This window comes from Hyalella azteca, unplaced genomic scaffold, assembly GCF_000764305.2.
Source record: "Hyalella azteca isolate HAZT.00-mixed unplaced genomic scaffold, Hazt_2.0.2 contig10907, whole genome shotgun sequence".
NCBI classification, from domain to species: Eukaryota; Metazoa; Arthropoda; class Malacostraca; order Amphipoda; family Hyalellidae; genus Hyalella; species Hyalella azteca.
In genome coordinates this window covers 13,150-26,356 of record NW_025940926.1, presented here as the reverse complement: position 1 = coordinate 26,356, position 13,207 = coordinate 13,150, and the positions used below count along the sequence as shown (strand labels likewise).

Sequence of the window (13,207 nt, the reverse complement as noted above, 5' to 3'; positions counted from 1 at the left end):
GCGACCAGTGATTATAACGATACTCAAGATGGAGTAGATGCGTACAGCGATTATTCTAACGGTACTCACGATGAAGTAGATTCTTACAGCGATTATTCTAACGGTACTCACGATGAAGTAGAAGCGACCAGTGATTATAACGATACTCAAGATGAAGTAGATGCTTACAGCGATTATACTAGCAGTACTCACGATGAAGTAGATGCGTACAGCGATTATACTGTGAAAAACTGTACATATTGCTGTTGATGAAAGTACTTATATTATCAGTCTGCTTATATCGCAAGTTCACAAGGAATTTAAAAGCAACGAAAACGCATAGAAAATTCACCATATCGATATTGAAAACGTTTCGGAGTCCAGCTCCATCATCAGTTCGACTAAACTAAAAATGAATAAAATCATTTTATAAATTCGAAATTCAAAGACAGAAATAAAAGCTAAACAAGCTTAAACCTAACATTATATCGAAATAAACAGGACTAGATTGAAACAACTTAGTCCTAGGGGTAAGACAAGAATATAAAAGCCTAGCGATTCACTATTTCCAAATTATATGAACTTAACGCATTATTGAGACTCGGTTTTCGTTTGAAGATATGTAGAGACTTCAAAATTCTAAAATCCAAGCAGCCAGAAGTGGAACCGAGTATCCTGAAATTACTCTCAGATACAGCCACGTCGAACTGTTCAGCACGGAGGCGCACGGAAGAATGAGGAGGCTTGGCGAGAGGCAAGTTAGAACGATAGCTCCTGCCACGGTGTTCAGAAACCCGGATGTAGAAGTTACGCGACGTCATTCCAACATACGCAGATGCACAGCGTGCACAACAGAACTCATAGACCAGGTTTGATCGCATCCGAGCAGAAATAACGTCCTTATTATTCAGGTATAAAGACGTTATTCCTGCTGGAATAAACCTGGTCTATGAGTTCAGTTGTGCACGCTGTGCATCTGCGTACGTTGGAATGACGTCGCGTAACTTCTACATCCGGGTTTCTGAACACCGTGGTAGGAGCTATCGTTCTAAATTGCCTCTCGCCAAGCCTCCTTATTCTTCCGTGAGCCTCCGTGCTGAACAGTGCGACGTGGCTGTATCTGAGAGTAATTTCAGGATACTCGGTTCCACTTCTGGCTGCTCGGATTTGAGTATTTTGGAGTCTCTACATATCTTCAAACGAAAACCGTGTCTCAATAATGGGTTTAGTTCATATAATCTGGAAATAGTGAATCGCTAGGTTTTATATTCTTGTCGTACCCCTAGGACTAAGTTGTTCCAATCTAGTCCTGTTTATTTCGATATAATGTTAGGTCTTGTTTAGCTTTCATGTCTGTCTTTGAATTTAGACTCATAAAATGATTTTATTCATTTCTAGTTTATTCGAACCGATGATGGAGCTGGACTCCGAAACGTTTTCAATATCGATATGGTGAATTTTCTTGGCGTTTTCTTTGCTTTTAAATTCCTTGCTGTTAATAAATTCCTAGTGAGGCCGGTTGCATCAAATAGTAGGCTTCCGACCTTCTCTCACAAATTTTGCTTCAGGGAAAAGTGACGAGTGCGGGGCAGTTTTGTCGCTAAGGATGTCCTTCGAGCCGATCTGCGAAAGTCATTCCTCTGGCCTTTATAGTAGCAGCTATTGACTGTCGATACGGATTCGGTTCTTGTTTCCGCAGTGCGCTGTCTGACGACAGATTATTCGAATGTATGAGCCACCTGCTGTGTCATTTTTTTTAGTATAAAACAGTTAATTTCCTGGTTACAAAGTGACCTAGTTTGTGTCTTATAAAAGTGATTTAAGGCTCAGTGATAACTGGAAAACAGTGTTTCTGTTGCGCAAATAATATTATTGTTCGAAGAGAACTAGACGCTCTTTGTTGTGGTCATCTTTGACGTTGAAAGCGCCCGGTCACAGACTGACTCCAGTTTCCGCATACCATCCGCCTTGAGCGGCGCCTAAAGCCGGCAGCAGTACTCCAGAATGGGGAGCACGTACGAGGGCTGTTCAGTTAATCATGGTTTACCAATAGGCCGGGCGGTTAAGCACAGCAGAATTGTAGCAGTGAGTTGCGAGTTCGAGACCGCAAAATGCTGTGAATGTTCTGCGATGTTAAGAATAGGCGGCAGGCCTACGGTCTAATAACGCTGAAACCGCTATTATATTTATTATTAAAATAAATTTATTGCACGAGTCGGAGATTGGGCTCATACTGAAAAAGGATTTATGTAGTTCTGCCCAACCTGCACGTGAATTCAAACTCATACAATAAATATGTTGCACGAGTCAGAGATTGGGCTCATACTGAAATAGGATTCATGCAGCTCAAATATGAATCCTATGAATCGAAGCCTACTTTTGACTGTTGTCAAAGCGATGTAAATTTTTAGTACCAACTCAATTCTTCGCTTTGATTGGAAACGATTTTGAAAGGTACGAACTAAAGAAGAAACTTCAAATGATTCTGTCTATTTCAAGTTCATTAGCTTTAATTGGCGTGCAAAATGGAGACAAGTAAAATTTACAAGAAGCACTGAGAATAAATATCTATCATAGTCGTACCGCTAACAGAAAAATTTTACAAACTTTTGCTCGGAAGTCATTGGAATTTCTCCAAAAATCCTTTTATCACAACACACCAATTATTCCAATGAAACTATTATCAACTCCCTATATTGTAGCAAAATTTAAGGTTAGAATGAAGAAATAATCATTTGAATTAAGTGTCACTTATGATCATTTTAAATAATTTAGTGTCGCTATAGGTTATATATTAATATTAATTAATTAATTAAGTGTCGCTTACATTCGACGTCCTGCAGAGTGCACGGCTCAGCGAAGGCGAGCGACGTAGTTAGGGCTGTGTTAGTAGTTAGGGCTGTGTGAGTAGTTAGGGCTGTGTGCGTAGTTAGGGCTGTGTGAGTAGTTAGGGCTGTGTGATCTGTGCCTTACCAGCGGCAGTTTACTCTTGTGGCTACCTACAGTCTTTTAACCAAGAACTCTTATATTAACTGTAACGAATAACTTTTATATTAACTGTAACAAAAAACCCTTATATTAACTGTAACGAAGAACTCTAATATTATCTATAACAAAGAACTCTTATATTAACTATAACCAAGAACCCTTATATTAACTATAAGTTATTATAACGAAGAACCCTTATATTAACTATAACAAAGAACCCTTATTTTAACTCATCTATAGCTAGACAGGACGGCATCTTTAGAATTATTGGTACATAAGTTGAGAATGACCACGAGAAACATTAAGATATTGATTGTCGAATGACTTTTCAATGAAGCATTGCGAGTAAATGATGCTTCATATTTTATTTATTATATATAATTTTTTGTAAAATCAGAGGAGCTTCAGATCAAATTGTAACCCTAATAAGGCCCTCGCAGTAACTAACTAGCACTCTGTCATGTAAATCTCGTTAGACTTACTCCGAACTAACGATCGACGTCTTAGCCTATGCCTGTCTGCTGTATCTCTATATCATGAATAACCACAACATATCAGATAAATTCTATAGAGAGAAGTGTCTTACTCATTCCTCACGCACTAATCCCTCTCCTCAGGTGCAGAGATCCAGGTCACGCACGGTGATAGTATCTGTAGCCCACCTGTATGTAGGCATGGCAGAACCACCGTCCCCGCTCGTCCAGGTCCAGGAGTTACGTCTTCATAGCAGCACTTACGCAACACGTAAGTGGCTACGTGTACGTAGCGATGTTTGGATAATCCCCGGCTCCAGGTCACGCACGGTGATAGTATCTGTAACCCACCTGTATGTAGGCATGGCAGAACCCCCGTCCCCGCTCGTCCAGGTCCAGGAGTTACGTCTTCATAGCAGCACTTACGCAACACGTAAGTGGCTACGTGTACGTAGCGATGTTTTGATAATCGCGCCCCAGGTCACGCACAGCGATAGTGTCTGTAACCCACCTGTATGTAGGCATGGCAGAGCCACCGTCCTCGCGGGTCCAGGTCCAGGTCACGTACGGTGAGGGTAACTCTCTTCCCCTCGGGTGCCGTGATCCGCCAATCACAGACTCGGCCGTGGGAGTAGCCGTGAGGGTAGCCTGGGGATGATATGTTCCCCGCCCTTCCACTCAACTCCCCGCCACATTCTGATAGGATACAAAAATTTTACTTGAATAGAGGCTTTTAAAAACATCATAGGAAATATATCTTGGAATGATGTAAATATTTCATCAAACATTCCCTGAAATGTAGTAAATATTTTAACTACATGATTATGAATGAAATAAATATTTCACCAAAATATACCCTTGAATGCAGTTAAAATGTTAACATACATAACTATGATTGAAGTAAAGATTTTACGAAGTATAACTTAGCATGAAGTCAATATTGGAACAGGTAATAATTGCCTTCATGATGACAAAATGCAGTGAATTATTCCCACAATAGCGTGCCAATGCCTTTTTTTTATCACACATGATGAATGATCTAATTGATCGTATATTTATAAATAGAAAATAATAAATATGAGTGCTTATTGAATCAACATTATGTAAAACGACCAACAGCCGATCATGTTCACAGTTTTAAACGTATCAATTCCGACCAACCTTCCTCATAATGTTCCATAACCCAACGGCTTGATACATAAATGGCATTACAATTTCGCTCGTAGTTGAGTATTTGTTTATCTACGTCTTACAGGGTCACGATAAGCTTATTGGGAGTGTCTATGGAAAAAATATATATATGAAAATAAGATAGAGGAAAACAGCAACACGCAGGAGGGATTTAGATGTCGGGTAGATATGAAGGCGGCGCTTGCTATAGTAACATTTTAACGTGAAGTGCAAGTAGTGCGGTTAGAGGAATTACTTAACGCACACTAGGCCATTTTGATCCACCATCGCCAGTAAGACCAGCACACCCCTGCTTGTCACCCCAGCACATCCCTTTTTGTCAGCCCAGCACATCCCTGTTTGTCAGCCCAGCACACCCGTGCTTGTCAGCCCAGCACACCCCCACTTGTCAGCCCAACACACCCCCACTTGTCAGCCCAGCACACCCGTTCATGTCAGCCCAGCACACCCCTGCTTGTCGGTCCAGTGCACCCCCCAGCACACCCCTGCTTGTCAGTTCAGCACACCAGCGCTTGTCAGCACAGCATATCCCTGTTTGTCAGGCCAGCACATCCCTGCTAATCACCCCAGCACACCCCAGCACTCACCCTCCACACTGGCGTTGTACATGATACTGAAGCCGCTGGCGCCCAGAGGGTTGGTCCCCGCAAAGAAATTCAGTACGGCGATGTTCGAGCTCGTTTCTAGCGACAACGGCAGGCGGTTACCACACACGCGATCGAGGACTTGCTCTGACGAGAAAAAGGACAAAGAATTAAATTTTTTGCATTAAAATTTTTAGCTCCACTAAATTTTGACATAGTTGTTTGAGTTTCCACTCAAATCCTTACGGATAAATATCAGACCGCACCGCTCTAGGCTCCTACCTGTCCCGTTCAATTCGGGGTCGCGGATCTCGAGGAAGCCGCGGTCGTCGGAGCAGTTGGGGGAGGACGAGTGCACATCCAGACGCAGGAAGCGCAGGGAGACGAAGTGTCCCTGAGGAGCGGCCAGCGTCCACGAGCAATTAGTGAAGGCGCCGTACGCAGACGGGAAGCCCGGCGACGAGATCACGCCGCTGCTCGTGAAGTTGATGGAGCCGCCGCATGTACCTTTTGCATTGTACGAGACGAATTGTCATCGAGATATAAGTTATTTTATATCTGGTATAATGTTGCAATCTAGAAATCACTTTTATTTGAATGAACTGCATATTGAGACGATGACTAAGTAAGATTAGAAAGCCTGGCGCTAACTTCCACACGCTATACGCTGACTTTCATATTTCAGGTGCGTGGTCATTTGGTAAATTAATTATTGAATTTCCCAGGTTTTTATTAATCTACAATATACAATGGAGTGTAACTACAGTTACAATATATATGAATGCTTTGTATTCTGAATTCTCGTGAAATTAACTATTCTCAATAAATGGGTCATTGAAATTCATTTCGTATTAGCGGAGGACTGTGGCACTGAATTAGTTGAACTTCAGTTTCTTGTTGAAATAAAAAGATAGCATTCAATACTTTGTATACATAATCTAAATTAATGTAGAGTTGCTTCGGAGCGACATTTTTACAAGCGACGGCTGCACACGTTCCGGAACTTTAGCGTTGGTATCTGCTCTCCAGGGTAGCAGGGACGTTGTTGTTCATGACACTACGCTACAAACAACTGAACAGTATTCACTTAAAAACACGCACTACTATAATATAGAGAGATTGGCATACAAATATATTTTCCCTCCCATTTGCAGCAGCATTTGAACAATACACGCGATACCGATTAAATGGGTTAAATTTAACTTTTGCTTGATGTTTGACGTCTCCTGAAGGTTCTGCAGTCTGCTGCAACGGTCAGCACCGAAGTATCAGTTCACAATCAAGTTTTTATTTCCTTTTGGTAGCCTGCCATGATATCTTGGGTACATCGTCGTGCTCAATCTGTTTCTCTAAGGAACAGACGCTATAGCAATTCCTCCGAGGCCGCACATTAGTATCGAAACAAAACTAATATGTCAATCGAGGTTTCATTTTTGGAAACATGTTCCTTAAAATAACGAATTATCCTGCTAAGCCAGGCTACCTACTACCTAATAATCACACACAGCCTTAACAGCACTTCTAGTTCTCAAACAGTTAATGCATGTTTTAGAACTTTTTTATGAGTGTTCGAAGCTCGGAATCATTGACCCCACAGTGTTTCGTTAGGTGTGATGTGAGACATCAGATTTCGTACTTAATTGCGAATTGCACTTAATTGCTCTTCGTAAATAGTATACACATACCTACCTACACTTGCTTCATGGGGAACCTCATATAATAAATAAACTTGACCCGCCTCACAATACATCCTTCCGAGATTCGCTGAGCTGAGCTTACCTATAATTTCGTTTTTTTCTGTTGCAAGCTTTTGACATAAGGTGACATCATCTTGTACGTGAATGAGTTCTCACCTATGGAGACGTTAGCCTTGAAGCCGCTGTGAGGGTCTGTGACGTTGCTGTAGTACCGGATGAACATCACCGACCCCAGAGACTGCAGGGAGTTGAGCGGCGACCTGCCACAAAACTTGCCCAGCGAAGGTGCCAGCATCGTGCCACCGTCCCGCACCTCCACGTACGCTTGCTCGCACGTCCCGCTGTCGTTTGCAACACATCATAATGTCAGGGCCCATATTTTCAAAAAAAAGTTAAGAGATCGTTAGTTCATCAGCCAATCATTGACGACCTTTCGAGCAAAATCCACCAATCATAGTGGATTATCCATAGCAAAATCCACCAATCGTCACTTTTCCGAAAAACTTTGAACGAAGGTATGTTGCCGGCTGACTGGAAAGAAGCTCAAGTGACACCATTGTTCAAAAAAGGTGACAAAAGCTGCCCGGGCAACTATCGCCCTGTCAGTTTGACAAGTGTTGTTTGCAAGGTAATGGAATCTGTTGTGAGGGATCGATTGATAGATCATTTGACTGCTAGTAATCTCCTATCAGACTGTCAACATGGCTTTATTGCCGGGAGATCCTGCACCACTAACCTCTTCATAAAGCTCAAGCTACCAAGGCCTTGAAATAATGGCTCAACTCACTCATTGGATGCTATGTCGAACTGATCAACGAATGTGAGGTTAACAATTCGTTCATGCGGGGCTGTGATGACCCAGGAACATTCAGTGTGAGGATGCGGGGGATGAGGGTAGTCGGGTGTAGTTATCATCACTTGATTGACGTCATCGCTGAGACGATGTAGGCCTCCACACGCTGCTGAAACTTCACTGTATCTGATGTGGAAGCCCTGCGTGCAATATCCTGTATTATTATTATCCCTACATTGAGACATAATGAAATAGAATGCTCAGTTTTAGTGCGTAACATTTCACGTAAGAAAAATTATAAAACATTCCAATGAATTTTCATATTTTGTACAGCGAATTTAGTTGTGCTTGCAGCTCCGCAAAAGTTCACTATTACAACTACTTTTATCGTTGTGGCGTTGTAAAGGGCTACAAGACAATGGATAAAAGGGCGCCTCAGCTAAGCAATTATCGGAAAAGTGACCAGGACCTTTTGTCGAAGTCCGGAAGAGATTTCCAAAGTTTGAAAAAAGAGGGACTCTGGGGGTGTGATGATGTTGGGTTCAATCAACTGGTATAAAGTTTTTATATTTATTCAAACGAGTTCAGAATCACGATCATTACTAGGTAGCCTATTAAACTAAGGAGAGACTATAACTATAGAGAGTCTTCTAGAGAGGAGAGGGACTTCGCTCTGTCCTGCCGAGACAAACAAACGACACAAATAAATACACATCGAAATGAACAATACAGAAAGATAATTCAATAATCTAAAATATAATAATTCACGGACACTTAAAGAAGAGCACTGATCCAAATTCACGCGTACCTGAGAATAGCGTACTGCAGCCTATAATAGCTCAGTCAGCCTCACGAGGAAACAAGAGACAAAGTGCTTCAACTTGACTGGCTAGGCCTTACAACAAGTACTGTTCCGACAAGTAGTGCGGATAACCTTCTTACAGGGGGAGGGACTGGGTACTAGCTCTTAGGGGCTTGGTACTATAGCTCTTAAGGGCTTGGTATCAGCTCATAAGGAATTTAGCTTGAACTTGTTACTTGTTCTACACTTTCCTTATTAGCTTTTACAAACCAAAGAGCGCCACTTCGGAGACTGAGACCCACCCGGTCGGTGTTGCTGCCGTCAGTTTTGAACTGCAGTGAGACGACGTTGGAGGAGCTGACGAGAGGAGCAGGAGGAATGTTGCCACAGTAGCGGCCGTTACCAAGGTATGGAGACGACACAGATCCTCCGTTTCGTACCTAAAAACAGGTGGTTTTTATTCAACACCATGCCTTTATCAACGTTGATTTTAAGTGATCACAAGGCACTGCATGAATTCTTTCTGTCTTTATTCCCTTCAGATGGGAGAACGCAAGAAGACTAGAATCATGACAAAACAAAGTGCTAACGGTCCGTAGTCCGTACTGAAAACCTGTACAAGCTGATCAGCTTCAAAAGCAATAAAAGGCTTACGAATAATTATAATATGCAAAAAACAGCGTTAAAGCATAACACAATAAAAACTACATAGAGCAGCCGGGCACGAAATTGAACACATCGCATACAAATAACATGGTATACGTAAAACTGACATCAGCATCGATCAGTTTCTAAATCATTAAACTAGTACAACATAAGTATCTGGATAATCATTGTGAACAAAAATCTATCAGTTAATATTACTATACTATATCATTACCATGAATTAGTAACAACTCTATCATACTGTATTAGTGATATAAGATTAAAATTAGCTACAACATGGTCGTCATAAGCCAAAACGGTAAAGCTTACTCATGATATATCGGTACTAGAGACAAGGTCAAAGGATTTCAACAGGTCAAGGAGAAGGCAATGCATTGGTCTTTTGAGTTATTCGTCCTAAGTAGATTTCACACTATAGGTATAAAGATAATCTTCTCTAGAGCTATTTTAAGACTCAGACACATGAACAGGCACACAATTACTGATAAAGAATGGTAGTTAGAAATGTTGAAACCCACGACAGACGAACAAGGGTCTTTGCTTTGTTCACAAGATGCTTGATTATGACAAGATTAAGAGCCTTGTTCAATATTGTTTAAAAAAATTTCAATGACCTGCATGATAACATTGCTAACCCATGAGCTTGTTAGTACTGCAAATCACTTCTACGGACCGATCAGTGCAACAGTTTAGTTCTTAACCAACTAACACGGAGATAATTTACAGTAGTTTAATGACCAGGAAGCAATTTCGTGAAAAAATATCTAAAATGATCAAATTAGAATGCCAATTACCGCTCAATGGACATTTTAAAAATATAATTTTGAAACGAAAATACGAGCGAAAAGGTCGAATAATAAATTTCACAAAATATGGTATCTTACAGAAGACATACCAGCAAGTAGTCGTCCATGCAGTTGGCAGTTGTGTTTGCTATCCTCATGAAGTCGAAGTCGAGTTTGATGGTACGGCCCGGACGCAGCCTGATGGTCCAGGCGCAGTCAAGACGGTTGCGGTAGTCGCTCGTCGGGAAGCCTGGGGTCGCGATGTAGCCGTCGGGGTCGTGAAGCACTCCTCCGCACACTAAAGCATTTGTAACAAAAACTTAGTTACGGTTTTAAGGTTGTTGAACGTCTGGTGATTATTTTAACCCAATTAGAATTCAGACCCGCATCAGCTTCTGATTACTGGAATCAGAAGCTGCCACGCCTCTGAATTTTGTAAGGGAATGTTAGTTTTGACGGTAAATAGCATCAGACATTAAAAATATTAACACAAATGACAATGGATTACGCCTGGTGTAGGGATATTTAGAATGTGATTCTTACTGATAATAAAGCGAAGAGTTCAATGGCGATATTGTCCAATTACAGTATCGAATTCGTTTGTTCTAATTGTTCATTTTTTTATTAAACTTGATTATTGGTCCCATGTTCTACACTCAACTTGCGTTAATATGAAAGAAGACGAAGTATAATGAATTATTGAAAGGTTATTTATATTTATGGGCAGGGTGGCCTAGTGGTTAGCGGTTAAGCAAAGAAAATTTGAAGTAGTTAGTTGTGAGTTCCAGCCCGCAACAAGCTTTGGATGTTCTGCAATGTTAAGAATTGGCGGCAGGCCTACGGCCTAATAAACGCTGAAACCTCTATATTTAAACATGCCCTGAACGAAACCTAGCCTTAGCTTTGAATCACGAACCAAGCCTCTTCTGGCAACTGCAACATTTCTCACACGGCGCTGCCTCCTTAAACATGAAAAAGAGGCTCGTTCAAAATTCCGATGAAATTTTATGACACATTTCATTGGTCAAACTAACCTGCCCTGGCAAAGGCGGAAAATCCTCTCCTAGTAACAGAGCTGTCAGTCACAAATCGTAGCTTCATAAGACTCCCGTCAGAAACTATCGTTCCCAAACCGCGTCTCTGGTCCCGCCGGCAGAGGCGGTGAGTCTGGTTCCAGTTGTCGTACCCATCGATTCCTGACGTATAAAATAATGGCGGCTTTGAGATCGTGTAGAAATTTTATTTCCATACTAAGATCATCAAGAATAAAATTTTCACTTAAGCTGCATCGCCACCAGACTAGTGGCCGTTGTAGGACTATTAAATCCCAATATTAAATTATTTTTAAACTACTATAGAGTATGCAAAGAGCGCACCAAAATGGGACAATTATTTTTTATTGCGCTGATGTAATACATAATATGTACTTTAATTACAATTACAAGACCTTCCTCTCTCATCTCAGAAACTTTATTTTTATCGTCGCTACATTGCTGGGCTCACCATTGTAAATGGCAATCCAGTCGAACTGGCAGTCCTCATGCTCTTCAAGATCGTAGTAAATGAACAACCTTATGCGGTTGTGAGGTGACGCTTGCAAGATCCACTCGCAGTTGAGACTGTTGTTGTAGTCGTCAGGGTAATTGGGACTGTTTACCGTCACTTGTGTCTCCACTCGGATTGTGAACTGACAATTCGGGTCCACTTGGTCTGGGAATATATTGGATAAATTACTCGACAGAACTCATTTGCAGACTCCAAAAATATTTAAGTTTCATTTTCAATGGAATGAACTGCGAAAAAACTGAAACAATAATTAGGTACAGAATTTTCAATATTGTGTTTTTTAAAATCCTTTGAAAAAGTTATTCCCAGCTGCGCCCAACAGAATTTTCGTGGATAGAATTATTTACAAATTCTTGTCAAACTTCAAGGAATCGTGATTCATGAATTAATGAAATTTCACGCTCACGAGAGCGTTCATTTCTTTCATCGCTCACGAGAGCTAAGAATGTGCATAAGTCAATAAAATTGAAAAAAAAATTGAATCAACGATCAAAAATATTTGTTCATCATTCACTACCCTCAACCTCAATATTATCTCAAGTCCTGATAAGGCGGCCTGTGGCTGCGACTTGACAAGAAGTAATTGGTGGCAAATTCCACTTCTATGCATGCACGAATGTCTTGCTTTGGCCTCCTCTGAATTAATCTTTTCGTATGTGAAATGTATGCTACTTTTTCTCACCAAAACTTCAATGGAAAATCTTAATGATATTCATATAGATCATTGTTTTATTTTCTGAATGAACAAAATTTTATAAAAAATGTGAAACGCATTATCTTCTGAATTATGCGTGATATGGCAGCTAGTCAAACCTGTCCCCGCGTGTTGCACGGTGGTTCCGTTGGAAGCGTCAAGAGAGTTGTAGCGCAGGCTGAACTTGGAGCCTTCGAAACGCGACCGCGACGTGAACACAATCAGGACCTGAGGACCTAGCGACACCACAGGCTGGGTGGGGGCAACGTAGCCGCAGAACTGGCCCAGTAATATGGAGTAATCTCGGCTCCAGCCACTGTAGATCTGGTCAACATCAGACGCAGAGGTCAATTCGTCGGTACTTATCAAGGAGGCTAAACTTCATTAGATGATAAGCCAATACAAGAAGCAGAAGAGAAAGATAATAAATCAACATAAGGTACCCGCAATGACAAAACTTTTCGGCAATTTTTGTGCAACGCAAATTAATGTGCCCGTTTCAGTAAACATCACTGAAATTGACGATTATAAATGAAAAAAAATATAATTTCTTCCACGGTATGAAGCAATCTGCAGTATACATTGCGTCAAATTCTTACCGTGATTGAGGAGAGACAGTCGTCCGAAGAAGGATCGAGTTCGATGTTCATCTCGTCAATGGTGACAGAAGCGTAGTTACCAGTCACTTGCACACGCCAGGTGAACTCGTTGAGTCCATGGTAGGTGTGGGGGTAGAGGGGGGACACAATCTGACCCGAGTCGCCGTACAAGACGTTGTTGAAGACTGTAATAAAAACAGGTGTTCACTTCATGCAATAAATTTAGACTTGAATAACGAATAAATCAAGTGTGTAAACTATAAAGTTCATGTTTTTAAATTGAAGAATGGCCTCAATTTCGCTAAAAAATTTAGCATTTAGCGCAATGCACGAATGGTCAGCTCAGTCCAGACTTGTCAGCCTTGCTCAGCAGTTCAGGATCGTAAAAAT

General features: G+C 41.2%; 1 protein-coding gene across 1 annotated transcript in view; it reads right to left on the bottom strand.

Annotated features, from left to right (window-relative positions):
* LOC108674887 (cubilin) overlaps window positions 1-13,207 on the bottom strand; it is a gene marked incomplete at its 5' end in the record, with an annotated part of 44,890 nt that overhangs the window by 19,951 nt on the left and 11,732 nt on the right. Inside the window, 11 exon segments of the mRNA XM_047882625.1 lie at window positions 3,952-4,136; window positions 5,219-5,362; window positions 5,498-5,722; window positions 7,069-7,253; window positions 7,700-7,905; window positions 8,810-8,947; window positions 10,069-10,256; window positions 10,993-11,154; window positions 11,462-11,668; window positions 12,338-12,542; window positions 12,818-13,002. Of these exon segments, the coding sequence (XP_047738581.1) occupies window positions 3,952-4,136; window positions 5,219-5,362; window positions 5,498-5,722; window positions 7,069-7,253; window positions 7,700-7,905; window positions 8,810-8,947; window positions 10,069-10,256; window positions 10,993-11,154; window positions 11,462-11,668; window positions 12,338-12,542; window positions 12,818-13,002 (2,030 nt within the window).